The 21,535-nt window shown below is 34.3% G+C and overlaps 1 protein-coding gene across 1 annotated transcript; it reads right to left on the bottom strand.

Moving 5' to 3' along the window:
* Positions 1-204: 204 nt before the first annotated feature.
* LOC139768223 (pyrokinin-1 receptor) lies at positions 205-21,172 on the bottom strand. The gene is made up of 3 exons (XM_071698198.1): positions 19,572-21,172; positions 3,279-3,505; positions 205-2,811 (listed from the first exon to the last, which is right to left on the bottom strand). The coding sequence occupies exons 1-3, from the start codon at positions 20,407-20,409 to the stop codon at positions 2,203-2,205; spliced, it is 1,674 nt and encodes a 557-aa protein (XP_071554299.1). The 5' UTR covers positions 20,410-21,172; the 3' UTR covers positions 205-2,202.
* Between the last annotated feature and the right edge of the window lie 363 nt (positions 21,173-21,535).

The following is a 21,535-nucleotide window of genomic DNA, read 5'->3' on the forward strand; positions in this document are numbered from 1 at the left end:
TTTTATCTGGTTGGGACTTCGCTGGAATTCCCGAAATAATTTTCAAGGATGTGAGTACGAATATATATATCGTACTATTTAATATTTATAATTAGTAGAAAATTATAAACGATGCGTTATGTATGAGAAATTTAACAAAATTGCTTTTATCAAATAGAATTAATTTGCGATTAGTTGAAGGGAATAAGAGAATAAAAAACCAGGTAAATTTCAGACACGTGTTACAGATGTCCATCTGTAATTATCAAAAATATCGATGCCTGAAGATATCGATACATATACAGTTACAAACAACATTCAGTAAGACACGCCGATAAAAATAAATAAAGAATTTTACAGTTAACGACTTATACTTATATTATTTACATAACAAATAATATCACATTATAAAAATTCAATCGATATGAGAAGAACCACGGTACCTTACATTAAATTATATTCTACAGCATTACATTCTACGAATAACACGAAAGGATCTGCCTGTGCAACATTTGCAGACTTTAATCTGAAATAACCAGGTAGCAAGATGACGTCTAATTGACGTCTAGACACGTCTCTAGACGTCAATTAGACGTCATTAAAACGTCATCTGACGTCACTCTGCTACTGGGGAAACTCGAAACATGTAGTTTGTACTAATTTTATCAGGTCAACTGAATTAACTTTACAGCATATTTTCACAAGGAAAACATTTCCAGGTAAGAGAGCATTTAGATTTTATTTAGAAATTAAATGTCGTTGTAGCTCATGCAATTTGCGGCACGCAATGTCAAAAACATGTACACGCGACGCGTTTTAAGATGCCTGACACGTCCATGAAACCGGGTTATCCGAAATGATCGCTTCTACTTGATTTCATAACTTACTTGAAGCGCGTATTTTACATTATACATTACACGAGCATAGCTGCTTTAAACAGTCGACTTAATTGTTAGAATGACTTATGTACAATGGTCGATGATAATTGAAACACTTATTATGATATTTCCGTACTTGGCAACAAATTTGATAGTTTTTTTTTTTCAAAAACAATGGACAAAGAAGAAATTAGATCAAGTTTGGATTCAGTTCCCGAACGCTTTAGAAATAAAATTTTGTTGCACATTATTTTATTTTTAACGTCAGTAAATATACAAATTGGATATCAAAGAGAATTCACAAAATTAAAAAGCATAACTCGTCGTGTACTTGTCGTATACTTATGTTTATCATTCGAGTTTTAATAAATTGGAGTTATGAGAAAATCTCTCTCTAATGATCAATGACCGCATGCTTGATGAGAATGCGTCTCGAGAAGATTTACAAGAGTCGAATAGCAGTATATGGTATTTGATTCATATATTGACTTACCATGATATACGAATCGCAATATTTCTGACATGTTTACTCTTTCGATGCTCCGGATTTATTAGATTTTATGCAACATTGGATGCTAGCATTCAGCAGTCGTACAAAATTGCGCAAAACTTGTTTTGGCAAATAGGTGTTTAAAAAAAAATGTTAACACTTATTCATGGAAGTAACTTTTTTAGAGAAACAGAACTAATAACACAAAATATTATAGTAACAAATGTATTTTTTGTCTTCAGAGTCTCCATTCTTATTAACACCATCATTGCAATGTGCGAGATCTCCGACGGAAAATTGTAAATGTGATTGCAACAATTAATATCCAAAGAAACGTGCCTCAGAGACCACTGGAGACCACCCGGAGAAGATTCCAAGAATGTGCTGATAATGATGGTGAACAAATGGAGACTTTTCGAAGACAAAATACATTTGTTATACAATATCTTGTGTTATCAGTTCTGTTTCTGTAAAAAAGTTACTTTTATATAAGTGTTAATATTCTTTTGAAGCACCCTGTAATAAATCAGCACGTTGATTTTATAGATTTTTCTAGAGGTCTCTCTACTTTCTATGTTCGTTGGACACCCATTAGGACGTTGTTAAATTAATCATGAGATAGAGTTACAAGTTACAAGAATCATTTATCTCAGTCTTCTCCATTCCTAAAGAAATCCTCAAACTTTAAACGACCTCGCTTTCAGATCGCCGTCGCAGTTGAAAGTCGAGCGGCGCTATCATCATCTCCAGGTCGTTAGATAATGGCGTTGCTTCGTCGACATGAATAATGCAGAAAAATCGACGAAAAAAAAGTCAGTCTTCTCGAAGATCTCGAATCGCGAAAATATCCGTGTCCTACACGGGTCGTTGTTCGTTGTTGTCGCGGACGTTCCACATGGTCATCGACAGCTCCTCGCGAGGATTTCCGGCCTCGTCGAACACGTGATCTTCCGGTACGGTCGAACCCCTGGGAAACCTGAGGACCGTCAAGCCGGGCAGCCACTTGAAGAATCTCCACCATTTCTTCTCGGAACTGTCGATCCTGGTCACATTCTTGTAACTCGTTCTTTTAGTCCACGAACCCTTCTGACTCCTGCGAATTGACCGAGCTTTGTGACGTCCGCTGCTCGGTGATCGCAGGCTGTTCTTCGTCGATGAGACGTCGTTGTTATTCCTCGTTTCTTTAGCGGGTCCGCTTCGTACCGAGTTTGTCCGAGTTGTACCCAGAACGCTGGTAGATACCAGTGGGTTTTCTGGATCATTTACGGGCCGTTTTTGACTCTCCTCCATGGAATTCCCCGAACCTTCCATGCTGTCGACAATTATGCCTCCTGCATCGGTCCCCGCCATCCTTGAGCCGTAAGCACCGATGGTCCTTTGTTGGGATCGCGACAAGCTGGAATAGGATCGTTGCTCGTTACGTGCTGGCAATCCACGGAGTCTGAAGCTCTTCGATAATGTCTCCTGGAATGGGTCAGACTGGATTTACTTATAACAATAATCGAGAAAAAAAGTTTATTTACTAAAAAAATATATGAATTGAAGATTTTTGGAAATTATTGTGTCTGCAATGTTTCAATATGTTCGTTCAATATACCAACACTTGTTTCACGACACTTGTTAAATTGTTAATTTGAAGTTGTTATTATGTAATTTTTATTCTTTGTGAAATACTAGAATCCTTCTAATCAGAGTCTGGCCATACGGTAGCAACTTTTGATTGGTTCGCCATTTTTTGGCAAAAGCAAGAGAAACGGAAAGAGAAAGAGATAAAAAGGAGACATAGAAAGAGACATAGAAAGAAAGAGAAAGCAAACAGTGAATGTATATCCTTCTCTCTCGCAAAATTTTGCTAGAACTGCAAGTTGGCCGGACTCTGATTAGAGAAAGACTCTAGTGAAATACCTTGTGAAGGTTTCTGTTTTGCTCACCATAAACGCCATACGGAATTTGTTCGACATAATATTGTAAAGGATTGGGTTGATTGTAGTGGACACGTAATATAAAACGCCTGACACGTAGGTCATTAGAAGGTAAACGAACTCCATCCATGGGCCGTTCGATGTGATGTGATCTTCTGTATTAGTGCCATATATAGCGATCAATCGTTGCACGTGAAATGGAGCCCAACAAATAAAGAATGCTATCACAACAGCGACTGCAACAAATATTTCGAATAATATATAATAGTCAGATACAAATATCATTGTTTACCTACTTATTTTGTATCTTTGTGATGAATAAAGTATCATCAGTATTATTCCGCGTTTTTTAAGTAACTGATTGTTATTCGTAAGATAGCTAGGTTGATCAAATGTCAGTATCGGTAGACGTTATGCATTTACAATGTTAACGATTTTGAAAGTGCATGTTTAAGTGGCATTAAGCAACTAAGATTAATAGCATATTGAACGTCAGACAAGTGTCACGGTCATGTACACAGGCATGTACAAAGATTCCACTGCTTTCGCACTATAAATACGCACTAAATAACGAGGTGACAAAAGCTATATAATTTTACTTTCAGTGATAGAGAGATAAAAGTAGATGGCATTGGATAAATTTAATTCGGATAAATTTAATATTTCTGCGAGGTCAAAGAGCTTTTGCGTGGATCAATAAACGTAGAATAACACGTTCCAAATATTGCAACGAGTTAATAACTTGCATTAGGCAGGATCTGTAGAATTAATGCAAATGAAATTTGCCGTTAATAAAATTTAACTCAATTTATTACTAAATTACATAATATCACTTTTTCAGCGAAAATTACAAAGCACACTGTAACGATTTGAACCTTATATTTAAGTACGTCGTAAAGCGTATCGTAGAGTGACCGATGCATTTTCCATCGCATTAATGGCTTGTGCATTTTTATGGAGCAAAATACGGTTGTTCTTCACGCAAGTGGGATATTATTGAATAGTTTTATAATTGAATTTTCCAGCGAGCAAGCGTTCATGAGAATTTAGTAATTAAATTTTTTTCACATTATAATGTTATAATTTCTACATTATCATTTATTTATGTCACTTGGTGCGTTTTTTACAAACTACATTAAATCGTCCGATATATATCGCGATTGCGTGTGTATACTAAATCGATTTGAAAATAAAAGTACATCCTTGATCACGATGAGAATATTGTTTGTATATTTAGAATTACTGCATTGTCACTTTCCGACATCAATCTTATTATGCGTTTTTACAAAGAACTTTATCGAAAGCGCGTTTTGTTCGCGCTGTGTAAGTTTAATGAATATAACACGTTGTCAGTATATTTTCTTGTATCCCGAAAAGTATTCGCTGAAATAATTACATTGGTTATATTTATTACCAAAACAACAGAATATTTGTGTAATTCAATTTGCAGCTGTATCGGATTATATTTTTCTTTAATGTTGCAATACAGTATCAATTAACGTGGGCTATAAATGTCAGAAGTTATGCGATATATGTATTTGCTTCGTCAAAATTAATAAAAACTTTAAAAAATATGCAATACTGCCATAAAATTGTACAACAACTTAAAATTCATTAACATTAATTATTATAATCAATGTCAAAGAATTAAATTGTAATATAATTATAATTAAAAATTTCATAATTTATATAATATGTCGAAATAAATGTCTAAAAATAATTCTAAGTGAGTAAAGGATTGTGTACAACATTTATGGTTTAAAAAATATTCATGAAGTACTGGCTATTATATGTTTAAGTCAATACATTTACACAATAAGAAGTTTTTCTTACATTTCGCTGTCATTAAAGAGAGAGGAAATGCTATACAGAACTCTATAAAGAAGTTATTATGATTCAATTTATGCCGTAAAAAAAGGATTAGCTACTATAGCAAATTTAGTTGCAAAATAGGGATAACTAACATTTTTTGCAGCAAGAGCTATAATTTAGCAATAATAGCAAAACCTTTTGTTAAAGTTTTCTACTACTGCTAAATTATAGCTAACGCTGCAAAAATGTTAGTTATCCCTATTTTACAACTAAATTTGTTATAATAGCTAATCCTCTTTTTCCGCGATGACATACGTTAGGAATAAGAAGTTGAGATGTGCAACTAACGTATAAAAAAAGTGTGCAAATTAGAAACTTGCACATTGCTTCCTCATCATTACAGATCGCTACCATTGCTCCTATTTTATTTCGCTCACAAAGTTCCTCTTATGAGGAAGCTTGTATTTTATTTGATGCATAATTATTAGTATTTATTAGTTTGGCTTCCTCATAGAGGAAGCTTTATGAGCGAAATAAAATAGGAGCAATGGTAGCGATCTGTAATGATGAGGAAGCAATGTGCAAGTTTCTAATTTGCACACTTTTTTTCATTTTAAATTTAACTTTTTTATGAATTGAAAAATTGTCAGCTTAGTAGCACAAGTAGGGTTTTATAATTGACGCAATATCAAATCGATGTTGACTTTGGGAGTTCAGGTTACATGGTCCATATATGGACTTCGCATATGGACCTTTAATCGAGTATAAAGCTGGGTCTAATGAACCAAATCTTAAAGAATTATATATGAAATAGGGGTAGAAAAGACTGAAGAATATAACATAATTAGAAAAGTTGCCAATAATTAATACTAAATTGTCCAAAAACATCAATTTTTAAAAAGTCTTAAGCGGTTGAGACTTGAAGTATAGTCTTTAAGGGTTAAAGTTTTATAATATTGGCAATTATTCTAATTCTATTATATTCTTCAGTCTTTTCTACCCCTATTTCATATATAATTCTTTAAGATTTGGTTAATCAGTTCTTGAATTATAGAAATTTCGGTAAATTTGGCACACACATACACACACACATACATACACACACACACATACACACACCCACATACACACATACGGACATTTATTTAAACTTGCGATTTTTCGACGTTTTAGAACATTTTGAACACATTGGCAGCGGCAACTAAAAAAAATCTTTTTATACGAAAACAAAGCTTCCTCTATGAGGAAGCAAAATTTGTTACAAATCTTAATGCGGCAGGCAAGCACAACAAGTTTTGTTTGTTGAGACATGGATTAGTTTAGAAGAATATCGAATAAGTATGTCTCCCCGAAGGAAACGTCTATTGTGGTCTCTGGATTTTTCCGATCTGCGTATTTTCCTTTGCAAATTACGTTTAGAACTTTGAACCACTTGATTACCATGCGAAAAGAAATCTTTATGCAATGAGTGGCGCTTATACGTAATTATTCCTATCCGATGTTATATCATATTATTTCTACTTGCTATCCATTATTTCGTGCAAGTATCATTACGAGCAATCGTCCATAATTATGGTATTATGCAACTTTGTAATATAACTTCTCCTCTTTCTGGCAATTCTGGCCTTTTATTTATAACTTATTACAAGGGACACAGTAAACAAGAGTAAAATAAGAATAAATATAAGTGCTATATGTCATTAACATATAAGAAAATTAATATGTTAAAAATGATACTTCTTCTGTAGAAAATAATTCTGTATACCTAGTATTAAAATGTATCTGTCTCACCGCTTCTATGAAAATGGCTGAAAATAGAGTTGAGATACACAATTTATAACTTTCTATTAAATTGTTAATTAAATGTCACATAACGTTAATTCACAACTAACTACATATTTGACTCTCAGCCTACTTTTTCCTTGTTATTTGTTAATTTCAATATCGAGAGCCTGTTTAGTTAACTATCTATTTATTAAAATTTATTTTACATAAATATAATATGTTTGCTGTACAGTAAATAATACGTTTTATAAAATAAATTAGAAATATAATAATAGATTTCATAGAAATATATCTTCTTAGTCGTTTTGCTCGATTTTGAGTATCGTGATCTTTCTGCATATAACTGTATGCGTCAAAGACCTACAATTTAACGCCGATTCCAAATGGCTCTCTAGATAATAGTGCTCATGGCACGATACTCTCGGTTGCCTTTTCTTTCCGAGAGATGACGATCGAATAAAATCCAATAATTTTTTATCGGATTTGATCTCGGATCTTGGTCGGTTTATTACAACAGCGCACATCTCTATACCACGATCGCCACTACAGAAATATGTATATACATATATAGAGTGATTAAAAAATACTTGTACAAACTTTGGAGATGATTTCTCCACACATAAACAAGAAAAAATGTCATATATATGTGCAAAAATGTCTAATTTATAAATTATAATCGAAAGATACGTTCGACAAAAACTAACCGAATACATCTATGACCAATGTAATACGTCTTCAGTTCAATTGTTTATCTACTTATAATTTATAACAAATGCTCAAAATGTCCTCCTACTTCAGCATGCATAGACACGACGGATCATGGATTGTCGCAAACTCTTTCAAAGATCCCGGTTGCAGATGAATTCGCAGGCATGATGCGTTGGCAAAGAGTCTCTTCATTTGTAATTTTAGTTGAATAAACTAGGGCTTTTTTATAAGTGTCTCCACAGATAAAAATCTAATGGATTTAGGCCAAGTAAACGTGCAGGCCTGAAATGTAATCTTTCGGTTATAACTCATAAACCAGACATTTCCGGACATATATATATATATATATATATATATAACATTTTTTCTTGTTTATGTGTGGAGAACTCGTCTCCAAAGTTTGTACAAGTATTTCTGAATCACCCTGTATACATTAAATTATAATTAATTTTATAAAAATAAAATTAACAATTTTATAAAAATCTTTTTAATTGTTATATTTTTAGAGACAAAAAAAAGAGAACAGAAAATATCTATAGTCGTCTGAATAATCAGAGTGACCTACTTTTTAGGCAACGCCATTTACCTTTCTAATTTTTTACATAAATTAGATTACTCAGATAATTTCGAGCATATATTTCGATCTTTTTTTCTTTCGATCTCTCTTTCATATTAGTTAAATCACAAATTTCCTATATTTTTGTTTAAACATTTTTAATTATTAATATCTCACATCTAACAATGTAAACTTATGTAAATTATTTATAATTGTGTGAGCCCTTATTTAATAGCAAATTATATTTCAATGATAAAAGTGCAGTATATAAATGGAGGATCTTAAATATCTTAGCGTCCAATGTGTTGTAGGTGTATATCAGAAAACGGGAAGCGGAAGATATTCTTCAATCTGATCAATTTCCGTTTTACTCGCACGCTTTTCCGTTAGGGGAAAAAAGTCGTGGGTAGATGACAAATTTTCGGCATCGTTTGCGCAATACACGTTATATCATTTATGATTAATGTGCGCTCTTGTTTTTGGTTAAATCTATTATACTTAACGTAGAATTTAACGTGAGATCTTGTCGCGAATAGCGCTAAAGTTGGCAGAAAGTTTAGCAATTTTAACTATTAACGGCACAAGAGAAAGCACATCATCGTGATGAAATCGTGTGTTGAAAGGCTGACCTTATTAAACTTGCGTAGACAGAATTTACATTGTAAACACGATACACTTGCATTCGAGATATACTAAAGCATATAATGACTGCGCAGTACCATTCGACGAGTTTACTTTGAACATAATTTGTCACGTGAATAATTTTCAAACTAAATTATCATGCTGAATAATATTTTACGAGATGATTCTAACGGAGAATGTACTGTACTTATTAAATAATAATTCGTAAAGGACAATGTATAGCTTGCTAGAATGTAATTGAATCTTATATGATACATGAGTGTGATATTTTTATCTAAAACGAGGTAAATAATAAACGAAGAATATACGGACGGTTTACAGCTTATTTACATAATGCGAAATTAATGAGCAATATATCGACGAAGAAACAGGTTTGTTTTTTTTGCCGTGTCATGTGTAATACTCCTCGTTACGTGCACACAACATGCAACACTTATCGTCAATTAGTTCACTTATAGAATTGTATAACATGATGTGAATAATTAATAATTCAAGGTGTATTAAGTTATTTTTAGTTTTGTCGTTACATAGTTAATAATTAATGATAATTAGAAAAAGAAACAAAAAGCAAAATAACAGATATATACGTTAACTCGTATGTTTCAATTTTATAGCAATTTAATAATTATTATTCTTTCTCGTTATGATATATTCAACGCAAGCGGAATAATTTGAATCTAATATGTAATTTGCAGAATTTTGTGAAAGCATTTAGGCATTGTCGGCTGCTTGAATGCAATGAACTACTATTGATCAGCTCAGACGCATGAGGTGCGTATGTTACGCAGAGTATGTTGACGTTATCACGGATTATCTTATATTATTTGAATTGTAATTTTCCATTGCAAATTTTATTATAAAATCAATAATGATAAACAATGGTAATAACAATGATGATGAAATGATTTATTTGATTTGACGAAGTAATTAAAGACACATTGTTATTTCGTCTCTGTCGGTGATTAGATAATAAAATCTTTACGGATGACTGATTTATGAAATTTCAATAATTACTGGAACAAATTATTCTTCTCGTATTAAGAGAGTTTTTTTGTTTTTATACGTGAAAGAATTTTATTAACCTCCGACGTGCATTTCATGTCAGTGCAAATAATAATAATAACAGTTTGCGAGTCGATCATCGTAGAAAAATGCGTTCTTTATTACATGCAACTTCCGCTGCGCGCGATGGATACTAAAAAAAAATGTTGCTGAAAAAATCGCTGTTATAAGAGACTCATTCGCCCATAGGGACATTACCAAGAGAGTAAGATTCGTCCATAATCCATCTATCTCGTATCTCTTCTCTTCGTTTTCCCTCCCGAGTAACTTGGGGTCATTGTTGTATCGATTCCGTATGTTTTGTTTTCATCTCGGAGTTATCGACTTATAGGAATAAACTAAAATAGGTGCTCTTGTTTCCATTTTTCAAAAATTATACTAATTGCGAAATCTTCATACATATATCCCCGTACATGCTACTTATAAAGTTTTGTGAGTATTGCATGGGCATAAAAAATATGTCACGGATGTACGAATGCATGTGCGCAAGAACCAACAAATTAACATAGATATTAGATCCGATATCGGACCATTATTGTGTTCATCGGAGCATGTGCTCATTGTAGCAAGTCATACATCTCATTGAGGGTGAGAAAGATAAAAGTATGTGAAATGTGTTTATAAATATAGATATCTAAAAGAGATGAAAAATAATAATGTTATCGAAAATGGTATATTTTACTTATATAACATTATTTTCTATAAGCGTTTAAATATTTACATCAAGAGTTGTACACTTTTCCTCGGTAGGAAACTCAAATTACTAAATTAAATATTGTTTTTCCGGAAGAATCAGCTTCGGGAATCGGGAGCTCAGAATTGTCACGATAATCAAGTGCGAACAGTTTGATCACTCGAGCCACCGAAAGCGAGCATTTTTCATAGCTCCACGTGTGCGATGTAATATCTTGGAAAAACATCCGCGTCGTACGGAGCATCCCCTCTCGTTTACCCCACAACTGATGGTTATCCTCTTTCGTGACGTGCTTCCGCAATTCATCCTTCTCGCTATTATCGGAAACTGACGGCGATTTATCCTACGGACATAGATTCGTCTTTTTCCCCGATGACATCCCCGTATTTTCCAACCACACCGATCAACAGCACGAAAAACACAAGCACGTGCACTGAATATTCAGACGCGCAAAAAATATTTCGCCATGTTTGTACCAACAATCATCGTACGATAATCATAGATTATGTATTTTATAACGAGCTTATAATCGATCTTTTCACAACAGAAATGTGTTATTAACGAAAAAAAAATGAAGATAATCTTAATTTGTGTTAGAAACAATATTTCTTTTTTCTCGCGTATTTTTTCGACCTAAATTGTGTGTATTGAGAAAATGCGAGATAATCTTTACTGTCAAGAATTGATGAATAGCCTTGTCTGTATAACGACTAATTTGCGTCTATCACAAAAATTCAATCAATCAATTGACAATCAGTAACGCATGTATGTTCAACAGAATAAATTTGCCATTATATTGTTGGATTTGTCCATATTATGCTCGATTAGAGTGACAGACGTTCGATCGCTGTACTTGATAATAAATAAGCTTACTAATGAAACACCGGTATCAGATATAATAAATGTCTGCGCTTGATTAATGGAGTAATGTCATTATTTTTTATATTATTTTATACATATATATTCCAATTATAAATGTACGGTTAAATCACAGATTGTGTACATAAAATGTACAATTATCATATATAAATTTCCAATGTAACTTTCCAATGTAAACTGTGCCGGTAACTAATCCTATTTCAGTCAAACAGTTTAATCAAAAGTTTAATTAAAAGTCAGCAGTGTGATACGAGGATATAACTGCTTTTCGTAGTCGTTAGGATCATGGAATGTTATTGAATGAAAATCGTGTGAGCGCGTGCCTTTACCGAGATGTCGATCGATAAACTAATTGCAACTTGTAGCGCTATATTTTTCCGAACAATCTTTGCTGTACCGAGTAGATTGATATTTTATCATCCATTTTATCGCGCGTGTTTCTGTTCATTAAGATGATAAATCGTTGAATCGAACCGCGTGCGCGTATACTCGTGCAAATATTATGATAAAATGATATAATAGAATTAAATCCTAGCGTATTACACGATTTACACGACGTTACAACGCGCGAAATTATACGAGACGTCTGCGACACCATCGTACACGCGACATCCTAATGTACCGTGTTGCGTTCCTATCGATCATCGGCGAATATTTTCTAGGAGAGCTTTCCGATAATTACTAATTACACCGTTTCTTTCGAGCGACTTTGATAGAATTGTACACTTCGCGCGACTTTGATAGAGTTTCACGAAGGAGAGAGAGAGAGTACGCAAACTTTTATGTATGTCTTTCTTTATTTTACATGTACACCTCTTCGACGCGATGATCGTGAATGATCGTAACGTCTCGAAAGTTATATATGATCGATATTTAATTAGATTTTATTTGGGTGTTCTAATTAGATTTACACAATCGGTTAACTTTTATCGTGTCTGTCACAGGAGAGATCCTCATGATGAACAGAATGTTAAAGTTAATTGGATGGGTGAACCTTTCGGTGCTGTATCGATAAAGTGTAATTTCTTTCGCTCAGCGTGTGTCTTCGATAATTGCAAGTTGACCGCGTTTACTAGAAGATACCTCATCACTCGCGATCGGATGATAAACGCGGCCGTAGAAAGACATTTCTCTGTTACGTTAACCCTTACATTTAACGAGAACATTACGTGTTCAAGGGCATGTAAGGACAGATGAGACTCGTACATCATTAGTTGTTTCTACTGCAAATATTATTTCATCTTATCGCGAATAAATTTTGTGTATGCATGAAATTTATTTATCGCAGATAAAAGATATTTACGCAATACTGACTCAAACATATTAACTACTAAAATATATTAATTATAGTAATAAATAATGTTATTATTAATCATTTATAGTTAAAAAGAACTTTGCAGTATATCTTCCCAGCAAATTACTTTACCGAGTATTTTAAAAATATATAATTTAATACATCAGAGAGAATGTCACGCCTGTCACATTTCGTCATATTTTTCTCGCTGTACCTACATTTTATTCAAGCAATTGTTTCAATTTTCTCTAGGAAAATATGGCTGACACACACGGAATCGTTGGCTTTAATTTTTCACGTGGCAGTGAAAAGGAATTAAATACGTCCCCATCGGTTTATCTTAATGCGTGTACGATGTAGTATTTTTCATGTTATTCATGCATGTGATTACAGTGCGCCTATCATGTTGATTGCTTTATTTATTCGAACTTGACGGAGAGAAGTTAGGTTGATTAAAGTATACTCACGCGCAAGATTAAAGCGCAACAGTTTCTACGTGTGCCCTATCCTACTAGTGCTCGGAATTTTCCAATGATCGAACAATTCGAGCGAGTCGACTTTGATCACAGGTGTTAAATTATTCGGGATCTTTCGTGAAACAATCGAGAGGGCAAATTGCGCGTCGCAGAAGGAATTTATAAGAGCGACTCGGCAGCAAGAATAATTCGAAACGTGCAGGATACGAAATGTAATCATATCGACAGTTAGCAGTTAAGTAATCGATATCTCGTGAGCTTAAGCTGGATTACATAAATAATCCGACACGATAAGTTACGTCGCCCCACCATACAGAAATGTATTCAAAATAATGTATGTAAATAAACGTACTTTGGAATGCCGCATTCTTAGTGAGATGTTCTACATATCGTTTATACGCGATTTACTTTGAAGCATCGCCGTGTGTCGACTCGACGCATCGCGCCAAATCTAAATGCGACCTTAAATTCACTCCCGGAGGCGCCTCGTAACAATACAATTCACGCAGAGAGGTAACATCCCCGCTAATTGAAAATTAACTTTCCATTCCGGAAAGATAAAATCTTATACTTTGATTTTCATGGTAATCATATGTTACAGTTGCAATTAAACCTAAAAGGAAATCAAGTAAAGTTAGTAAAGCGTGTAATGAAAATATAAGAAGAAAAATAAATAAACTGATTCTTCGCGGATGACATAAGACCTGTTCGTTTTCGCTGAACTTCTAAACTAGTGCAATAAGTTAGAATGAAACAAATATATTTTCTTTCATTCTAACTTATTGCACTAGTTCAGAAGTGCAGCGAAAAAGAACAGAGCAACAGTCTTTTTTACATCTTGAAGTGGCGTGTCCAAATATGAACAAACAATATACAGTGAAAGAGAATATCGTCGGTAAGTTACACCACCGGGACGACATCTCTTGAAGACAAGAGCATGAACACGCGATGTCGTTGCTCGTTCAAAAATGTATGTACATAATAAGAAAATAAGTATAAATTCCAGCTGACTCAGATCTTATCAAACTTTTAAGAGAAAGAATGCCTGCCAATGTGTTGGGTTAAACGAGGTCCTGCTATATTTAGCTTTCGAAACGTATTTAATAAAAGGTCGGATGAGTATAAATAATTATTGATTCTGAATATACTCTGCTACGTAGGAATCATAAGAATGAGCATATAAATTTATATATATTGGAGTATTTTTGCGCTTTACTTTACTATGCAAATAATCTTGATTTGAAATGTAGAATTAAGCGGCAGTCGATCATCCACAATAAAGAAGTATTGATCGTGAAGAAATAACCGACCACGACCGAGCTCTCTTGCATCGCGAGAGAGAGTTTGCACATTCGATACAGTAATATACTATCCGGCAGATCTGTTTACCCAGAGAAATAACGCAACATGCAATACCGTAAATATATATAACACATGCAGATGCATTTGCGTGCTCTGCGAAATAAGTTCGGACAATGTTTGTCCACCTATAATACAATTATCGAATCGTATAACGAAACGATTAACCGTGCGTTTTTTTCATATCCTCTCTCTTTTTTTTCATGCATGGGTAAACAGCACGTGCAACAATTTATACTATCGATTTGCTGATTCGCGCTGATTAAGAGATTAATTCAGAACGCGTAAAGTGAATAACTTCACTGAGGAAAAAAATCTATTAATCCCCAAAAATATTTAGTCCGAGCAACTAAACATGTTAGTTAGTTAACTAAACATTAGTTGTCTCAACAATTATTAAGTTGCACTAAAAAAGGTATAATGCATTTATGTCAACCTTTAAAATTTTTTAATCAAGAATTAATTAATTCAACTAATGTTTAGTTAAACTAACTAAAATGTTTAGTTGCTCGTATCGGATTAAATATTTTTTAGGATTAACAAATTTTTTTCTCAGTGTTCTACTATTGATTTCAGTTAATGTGCTTACGGGGATGAAAAAAAAAAGTAACTCGCTGTTATCATAAATCTGCTTCGCAAAACTAAAAACTTGAAAAATTAAAACGAAGTTAAATATTCGTCATACATATCTCGCATCGTATTCGTGCATTCTATTTCGTTCAAATATTAATTTACATGTATAATTAGAAGAGACAAACTAAATCTCAATTTATTGCTGGCATTGCTGCCTCCTTTTTACAACGGTATCGCGGTAATTGATTTTACCGTGGTATATCGTGTTTGTTTCGTACCGCGAGTTGTCATTACGAAAATCATATATTTGGAGAGTTATTTTTACATATGAAAAGAATTAATTGCAATATGAGTAATTTTAGTCGTTATGAAGACTTTTATATCAATTTTTATCTTCGAAAGATATGGGAAATCGTAACACGCCATTCTGATGTGTACTTCCGTAAACAACTTTCGTTGTAGAAATTGTGCGTTGACAGTTTGACAAATAGAAGGAGATTGATAACTATGCGAGTAATTTTATTAACCTTTAGAGGACGGGAAGCCTATTTTTAGGCTCCAAACTATTATATATAAGGGTTTCTTTGAGTCGCCGAGTTTCATAATTCCGGGAATCTCTAAGGGAAACAAATAAGAATGCCCAGTGCGTAGTATGTTCAGAAAAAGATATTCGAAGACCAAAAAGGTATTCGAAGACCAAAGTTTATGTGTCGTGAGTACGATATGCCTCTGTGTACCTTGCTTCGAAATATATCACACAAAACAACATTCCTAAATATATGCATAAACGTCGTAAATAAAAACTTTTTTCTCACAAAGTCCTTATAAATTTATTTGCATTTTTGGTAATTATCCAGAATAGGGCCTTTTCTGAATTTTGATATTTTTTTGCGGTTCTCTGGATAAAAATCTTTGTTGTGACTCCGACAATAATAATCAATCGGGGGAGTCCAAAGAATATGTAATCTACTTTATTTTTTACCTATTTTTTTTTTAAGTATCCTTCAACTTTCCACGCGAACGTTCAATTTTCTTTTACTTGAAAGTACACATACCTATCAGCAATTTTTTTTGTTTTTCCTTTAAATAAAACAAGGATAGACATATGATTTAACTATTAGTTAGTTTACCAATAAATTGAAACAACCGGCCCTTAGTATTGACACAAACGGTTATACTTCTCAGTTACATTTGTTAATAATTTTTTAATAAATAACGAGCGACGGCCAAAATCATATTTACGCTTTCTAAAACATAAAATTGTATAGGGTAGGTAGTCCAACAATGAATCATGTAAATTTCAAAGGCTTATATCTCTCTCAATTGTGTTGAAGATCTGTGTTTTTGCATACAGTTCATGAATTTAGTTGACTACTGAATAAGATGACTCGTAAGTTATTTTTTAAAGTTTAGCCACAATTTCAATTTTTTTAAAACAATGTCAAATGGGGTGTGTACACAATGAACCTAGCCATTTTTAACAATAAACTATATGTTTTATACCGTGAATTGTTAGGGTTATTTTAGTTTTATCATGTTTTAAAATTGGTTTTTTAGGAAAGAGATAATTATGAAACATGATAAGTAAGGTTAGTATAGTATGAATTTAAATTAAAGCCAACTTAATTATATATGTTACGTTTTTATTATTTACAACTTACAATTAAAATTATTATTTTTAATCAGACTTTTTCTCACTTGGATTATTACTTATTGTAGAAACTAGTCAGTTTAATCAGACTTATAACACAGATAACTAGTCAAAAACAAAATGGTTTACTGTAGACCATATAACATTTTTTACAATAATCTCCAAAATAATACGATAAAATAATGCAACAGAAATAAGTTGCTTACAGAATTATAAACCCAAATACACATGCAAGACAATAGAATAATGGAAAAAATAATAGATATAACAACAACAACAACATGAAAAATACGTAAAACTTACAAAAAAAAAACTTAGTTTGTCACCCAACCCAAAATTCACAAAATGTGGCCTCAAACGGCCGTCCTTCGCGTGATCTGCCGGTCGACTGGGGAGCCGAAGAGGGTTTCATATACGAGTCGTTGCATGACAACAGCACAATCTGGTAACGTCACATTTATCGCAAAATATCGCGAAATATCGCAATAGTTCATAGTGTACTACTGGTTCATTGTTGGACTACCTACCCTGTATATACATTTCAATATGCCAAACTATTTTCTGCTTTAACGTGACGCACATGTGAATATCTATATTCAGCACAAATAGGTTTTCAGCTTGTTTGTGCTGAAAAAAATAGGTAGGTTACATATTCTCCTCCGATTGATTATCAGTATTGGAGTAACAACAAAGATGTTTACTAAGAGAGCCGCGAAAAAAATACCGAAATTCGGAAAAGACCCTATTCTGAATATAATTACCGCACTTTTTACCTCTTTTCAAAATATATTTTTATAACGAGATTTTGCAAGAAAGTATTTCCATATTTCTTACTCGAAACTAAATATAAATAATAATTTTTTTTTAATTTTACAATTATATGAATGTTTTATGTAATTTTCCCATTTTTGTCAATCTACCGGACGAGAAGCTTATTTTTAGGTTTCACGGGGGTCGCTTATTTTTCGTATAACACTTTAACACATATCTACATAAAAGTGATAAGTAAAAATCATAAAAAGTCGTGAAAAAAAACCTGCTCGTCTTCTAAAGATTAAGAATGAATTTGATATTGATTGATTTATGCAATAACGTGCGTCGTTTTATTTACTATTTTCTTGGTAGACATCGATCCCATTGCGCACTTCAAGTTCGGTGTTCAGAGTAACACCCGCAATTTAAATTAGATTTTCGAAGTCTCAAACTTTTAAGAAGTAATTAAGATTTATGAGTAAAAATTTAATTTAAATCTCGTTTTAATTTGTAATTGTTATTTGTAATGTAGTGCAACAGAAAAATCAAACTAGCTAAATAACTAGCGAAGTAAGAGCAAGAATTAGTTGCGCAATGCAAATTAATATCAGCTAGAGTCTAGACTGTGGAAATTAATAGAATGATCGCCATGTTTACACGTGCATTACGACCTTGAATTAGCCAACTCTACTCGCTAACGATTAACTTTAATCGCTTAAAACTCTGAAGCTATTGTAATTTTGATATCCTCATGCCTCAAGATGATCTTGATTCTAATTAATCTTTAAAACATGCAATTATAATTATTTATTAATTAATACTTCCTCCAGCAATACAATTGCGTTTACAATCGGTCCATTTGTGTAATATTATAAAAAATATAAAAATTTGAAATGTTGTAATTACTTGAAAACACAAATGCAAAAATTAATAAAATAGAATACCTATAAAAATTAGCAGAAGTGAAAAAATAAATTTATAATATATAAAAATTTAATATGAGTCTTATACAATTTAACAGGAAATCTTGACTAATAATTTCTAAATAAATAAATTGAACTTAAAACTGAATATATTTATTTATATTAGCAATATCATTTTTTTTTATATTGACGAAATTCCACAAAGTCATGAAAACAGCGCGGGCATAGCGAGTGCATTGTTGTGTTCTCTAATAGTATCATGAATGATAATCTTCTTTTGCATATTGCGTTGCGTTGAAATCAAGTTTGCCCCCAGGCCAAAGTTTTAATATTAATTCCACGATATTTGTGGCAGTCTCGAACAATTCTAAACAGTTTAGTGTTTGACTTATATTTTTCAACGAAAATTTATGCAGTGGTTAAAAGGGATACATTTAACATATTGAATAAAGCAGGATGGCACATAAACCACTTTTTTCATGTAATTTTTAGCGACGTATTTCACGCTGCATAAAACAAAATTCATATACCTCGAGATATATACACACACAAACACATAAACATAGGATTAATAAATTGGTGTCTTTTATTAACTTTTGGAATTGTTTTTCTCTTAAATGTAGAATTATTATTATGTACTGTAGGAATAAATCGACCTTCCGCGTGCAGAAATTATTTTGCGTCTTTATTTATTAATTTTTTATTAATCGCAGTTTTAATAACTGTTATTATCACAGCATATTGACATTTCACATTTATCATGAAATAATAATGCGCATTTATAAGAGCAATCCATGCGATCATTACAGCGTCGCGGCTGGAATAGTGTAATAATTATTTGCGGTTTACTGGATCGTTCACGTAAAAACAAAATGATTCATGAAACAATCGACTCCCAATGTTGCGTTTTCTTACGTAAAATATTAACAAGCGATTTACTCTTGTATATTTATTTAAATTCGCTATTAAGAGTCCTCCACATTACCGGTTTCTAAAGAGAGATCCGGCCATTTACCCATAATTATTTATCTCAACTAGTTTGACACTCAAAGTTTATAATATAAATAAAGGGGATGAGACTGAACACATCGCGGACGGAGAGGAAATGGTGCGAGAGCCTCGCATCTCACCTCACCTAGCATCTTCAACACCCTCCTGGACGATCTCCCGGGATAATGTCTGCAGTTTCTCATCGACTCGTTTCTGCCCGGCACAGACATGTTCGAGTTCCTGAGCTTGAGGCCGATCAGTATGTAGAGAAACGTGATCAGGCACATCGGTATCACGAAGAACAGGAATGTGGACAGCTCGAACGAGTGGCTGACAATGATCCTCTTGACCGTACACATTACCATGTCGGGATGCTTGATGTGCCGGACCACGCCGAACTGCAGGGCTTGCGGTAACGCGAACAACAATGCCACCAGCCATATCACCAGAATCAATTTGACCGCGCGGGACAGATTCGAAAGGGTCTGCGAGAGGAACGGATGGCAAATCGCCACGTATCTCTCGACGGTGAAGGCGGCGATGGTGAGGACTGACGCGTTCGTCGACGTTTCCGAGGCGAGGCCGCGCAGCACGCAGAAACCCTCGCCGAAAATGTATGGGTACTTGCACCAGACCAGGTACATCTCCGCCGGTAGGCCCGACACCAACAGCAACAGGTCGGACACCGCCAGGCTAAAGAGATAATAGTTCGTGGCGGTGTGCATAGACTTGTTGCGCGCAATCACGATGCACGTGCTAACGTTGCCGATGATGCCCGTGAGGAAAATCGCCGCGTAGATTATCGTCACCGGGATCACCACGTACAGAGAGTCCCGATACGAGCCGGGCGAGAGGTCCGTGGACCCCAGGACGTCCGTGTACGTATCATTGAAGTAATGCTCCGAGGACGACTCCGGAATGTCATCGTAGATGGCTTTTAAGTACGTGCCGTTTGACAGAATGGACAACACCGTCGGGGCCATCGCGGTCTTGATCACTTGATGCGCGCGTACTTGGGAAGTCCTTTGCTCCTTGGCATTCTGAATCAGCACTTTCGGCAATTGATTCTTTTCCGATAATTTGCAGGGAAATTGCAACGTTCTTTTACTCCTACCGGCCGTCAATTTAATCTCATACAATCAAGTTTTGATCTGCTGCACGCACCGTTAAGTTCTTCTTTATCTGTTTAAGTTTCTCTTCGTTTCCTTTTTGCTACGAATAAATTGGCTTCTCTGGATATAGAAGATGGAAACGAGAGAAACTCGATGTCTATTTCACTTAATTTTGAAGTTCAATCTCGAAAAGTTGCCGAATGAAATTACGTGTAGTTATCTTCTTCTTGTACCGAGGTTGCGGATCTTCCTACATTTTCGATCTACCGTAGAAATTTGTTTCAAGCTCGGGGCAATAATTTGTTATCATTTACTTTATTACCGAAGCGTACACGAGTTTGAGATCACGAACCTCACGAAATGTCTCGCGAAGTGAATCGAAGACGATACGAATGCCGCGATACGGCTTTTTATTGGATGCCAATTCGAGTCTATCTCTTTTAATTTTCGAAATGACAAGGTGCTGTTTATTTAGCTTCTTCATGTATGCCGGAGATCTGGAGCACGTGGCGATCTTACACGGGAAACAATCTCGCGCGGCCTTGCCCGCGGTTTGTTTTTCCTCGGGCGTTCGTTCGCGCAAAGTGCAACACCGCCGTTACGGACGCCGGTTGAATCACGACTGCCGACGTCGCGACGCGCCGAAGAACGCCGGCCGTCCGTCTATCCGGTAGATTCAGCGCTGGCGCGCCGATGTATATCTCTCGACGCCTCAAGTTTACCAGGTTTTCCCGTTTTTACGTATTCTTTTTCTTCGACGAATCATGAATGGCAGTGATGGTAAACCCCACTTTTTTTTTTTTACAACCAAGTCTTCGAATCGTGTACCTCTGCGTCTCAAGTAACTACGTTCGATTTTCACATTTATTCGCAGCCGTAACGTTGTGCGAGTTTGCTATTTCGTCCCAACTCACAGACTAAATTATATTTATGTATTTATTCAGTGACTCGACGAGAGCGAGAGAGAAAGAGAAAAGAGGGCAATCTCCCTCCTGTT

This window comes from Temnothorax nylanderi, unplaced genomic scaffold (genome assembly GCF_030848795.1).
Source record: "Temnothorax nylanderi isolate EJ_2023f unplaced genomic scaffold, tnyl_v1.0 TNYL_tig0015_pilon, whole genome shotgun sequence".
Taxonomy (NCBI): Eukaryota; Metazoa; Arthropoda; class Insecta; order Hymenoptera; family Formicidae; genus Temnothorax; species Temnothorax nylanderi.